This window comes from Nestor notabilis, unplaced genomic scaffold (assembly GCF_000696875.1).
Source record: "Nestor notabilis isolate BGI_N333 unplaced genomic scaffold, ASM69687v1 scaffold1411, whole genome shotgun sequence".
Lineage (NCBI taxonomy): Eukaryota > Metazoa > Chordata > Aves > Psittaciformes > Psittacidae > Nestor > Nestor notabilis.
Window position 1 is genome coordinate 5,601 of NW_009914928.1, and position 2,482 is coordinate 8,082.

General features: G+C 38.5%; 1 protein-coding gene across 1 annotated transcript in view; it reads left to right on the forward strand.

Annotated features, from left to right (window-relative positions):
- Positions 1–297: 297 nt before the first annotated feature.
- SHANK2 (SH3 and multiple ankyrin repeat domains 2) overlaps positions 298–2,482 on the forward strand; it is a gene marked incomplete at its 5' end in the record, with an annotated part of 39,362 nt that continues 37,177 nt past the window's right edge. The window contains one exon of the mRNA XM_010023875.1: positions 298–433. Coding sequence (XP_010022177.1) covers positions 298–433 — 136 coding nt within the window. The remainder of the gene's footprint in view (positions 434–2,482) is intronic.

Here is a 2,482-nt window from a genome sequence, read left to right on the forward strand (position 1 = left end):
AGTTGTAGCACACTAATTGTTGGGAATAAAATACATAAAGGGAAAGCTTTGGTTGACCTCTTTTCATTAACTTCTTTTAAAACCTGGCAATTATAAGGAAATTAGTTGCGTATTTCATGAAGATCTAGCTTTGTTTTCCTGTTTTCATGTCAGCTCTGTGCTGTTTCTGAAATACATACTCTTATTAGAAGACAGTAATTTGAAATTCTCTATCTTCCTGTTCTTTCCACCTTCTGTTTCTCAAAGAACTGATGTTTTCTGCATGTTGGTCTAAAAGACTGTTCTCTTTCTTTGCAGGTTAACAATGAGAACGTGGTGAAAGTTGGCCATAGGCAGGTGGTGAACATGATTCGACAAGGGGGCAATCACCTAGTTCTTAAGGTTGTCACAGTAACCAGGAATCTTGATCCAGATGACACAGCTAGAAAGAAAGGTACATTTTCTTCTTTTCCTAATGGAATCTTTTTGGTCTTACTCCACAGAAAACAGAGTATGGACACGAAATTACTGGTTTATAAATCCTGATTTATGGAGTTCACTGTTAAAATTTGAAATACCTTTCCATTTAATTTAGCGTAATTTAATTCTGGTGGCTTATGCATTAATATATGACAAAAAGGGTAATATTCCCTTGTCATATTTGCCATAAAATCTCATCTTTATGGATCTTTATACATTCATACGTTTGAAGATCTTGTAGTAAAACTCCTTGCAGTAGTGAGAGAGAAAAAACAGAAGGAAGAGATTATCTTTTATGTATTAATTCTAAACTGAATTGCCCTTAAAATCATCGAGAACTACTCAATTTACAAAACACATGTTTTAGAAAAGACCTCTGTAAGAATAAGAAAAGTAAGAAATAATGTTTAGACTGAAGATTTGGTAAAAACCAAGTACATTTTCATGTATTTTTCTTAATAAAGTTTAATGGAGATTATGGGTTAAACTACATCATAAGGTGGAGCTATTCCCTTAAGAATTTCAATGTGTTTCCCACCCACTCACCCCCAAAAAAATCACCACCAAAACTTCACCAAAAGACAAAAAGAAAAAGCATTTTGCACTATTTCCTTCACCTTAGATACCCCTGAGTTTATTCAGGTAACAGCTACTGTGGGAAGTCATTAGACCCTCATAATTATCATTAAACAGAAAAGATTGCTGCTGCTAACTAGTGTTCAGTACAGCAGCAGCACATTTGGGAAGATTCCTCTTCCTCCCACCAGTTTCTGGAATTGTCACTCTCTTCAGTATAGGGTGGGCTACAAACTGCCACCCAAAGGCTCCCTCTTTGTCCTGAGTGAAACTTTGTCTACACTGTGAGTGTTGTTGACATCTGCTTATTAAAATTAAAAGCCCTTTGGGGGGAAAAAGGCTATATTAAAGCAAGTCATGGTCCTGTGTTATTTTTAGTTTGATGGAATTACTATTCACACATTTTAAACAAACCTTCCACCTCTGCCTTTTGGGATGTGTCACGTTGGCCTGCAAGTGCTGTTGTATGTAATCCAAAGGGATGTTGCTTCTATAAAAACAAACCCAGATCTTTAATTTTTCCAGAGCCTTCTACTGGTAACGTGTCATTTGCCAAAAAACTTCCCCTCTTCAGTCTTGTCCCTTTTGGATGCAGTTGGTAGCCTTTCTTGTTACCTGGCAATTGCCCTTCTACCTTGGGAATTGTGTGGAAGGATTTGCCTGCTGTCACTCTCCTTTATGGGGAAGCCAGTGGCACATACCAAATCCCATTTAACAATCCAGTGCTTTGTGCAGTTTTCCTCACAGATTTGCTGTCACTTCTCCTGTTGGGCAAGGGCAGACCTCAGACTGGAGTTAATGTGTGCAGTACTTACACAGCCTCAAATCTGAACCTGAGCTATAGTTTTGCTTTCTTGTGACATACTGTCATTCAGGGCTCTGTAAGAGGGTGATGGAGCTTAACAGGGAAAGGGTGATGCTGACATAGTGATACAGGAAGAATATTTTCTCCTTTTTTCCTCCATCACTCTCACCCTTAAACTGCTTTCCAGCCTCCTGTCAAAGTAGTGTAGCCTGATGCATACTATTGACCAAAACACTTAGGAATTCTTAGTTTTTCATGATGTCCCAGCGGCATTTCTGTTTACTGGAAACCCTACCAACACTGGCATCATATTTTTCTGATGTTAAGCTCCATTCTGACCGCCAGAAACATTTGTTACCAGGATACTAAAACACGTGTTGGATTTTCGTTTCTGTGCTAACTGATTGCCTTGGAGCAATTGGATCCTCAATTCTGAGGATCACCTGTTTTCCCTAGTCTCACTGTAACTATTAAGATAAATTTCCATCTTCTTGCATCTATTTCTCAGCTTTAATAGTTTCTTCAAAGATGAAATGAATCTGGCAGAGATTGCCTGGTCTCCAGGAGATTTTTAGCTTTGTGTATTTCCTAGGAGGGGCGCAACTGCTGGGAGGCACTTTCTCTAGAAAGTCTTTTTTCCTG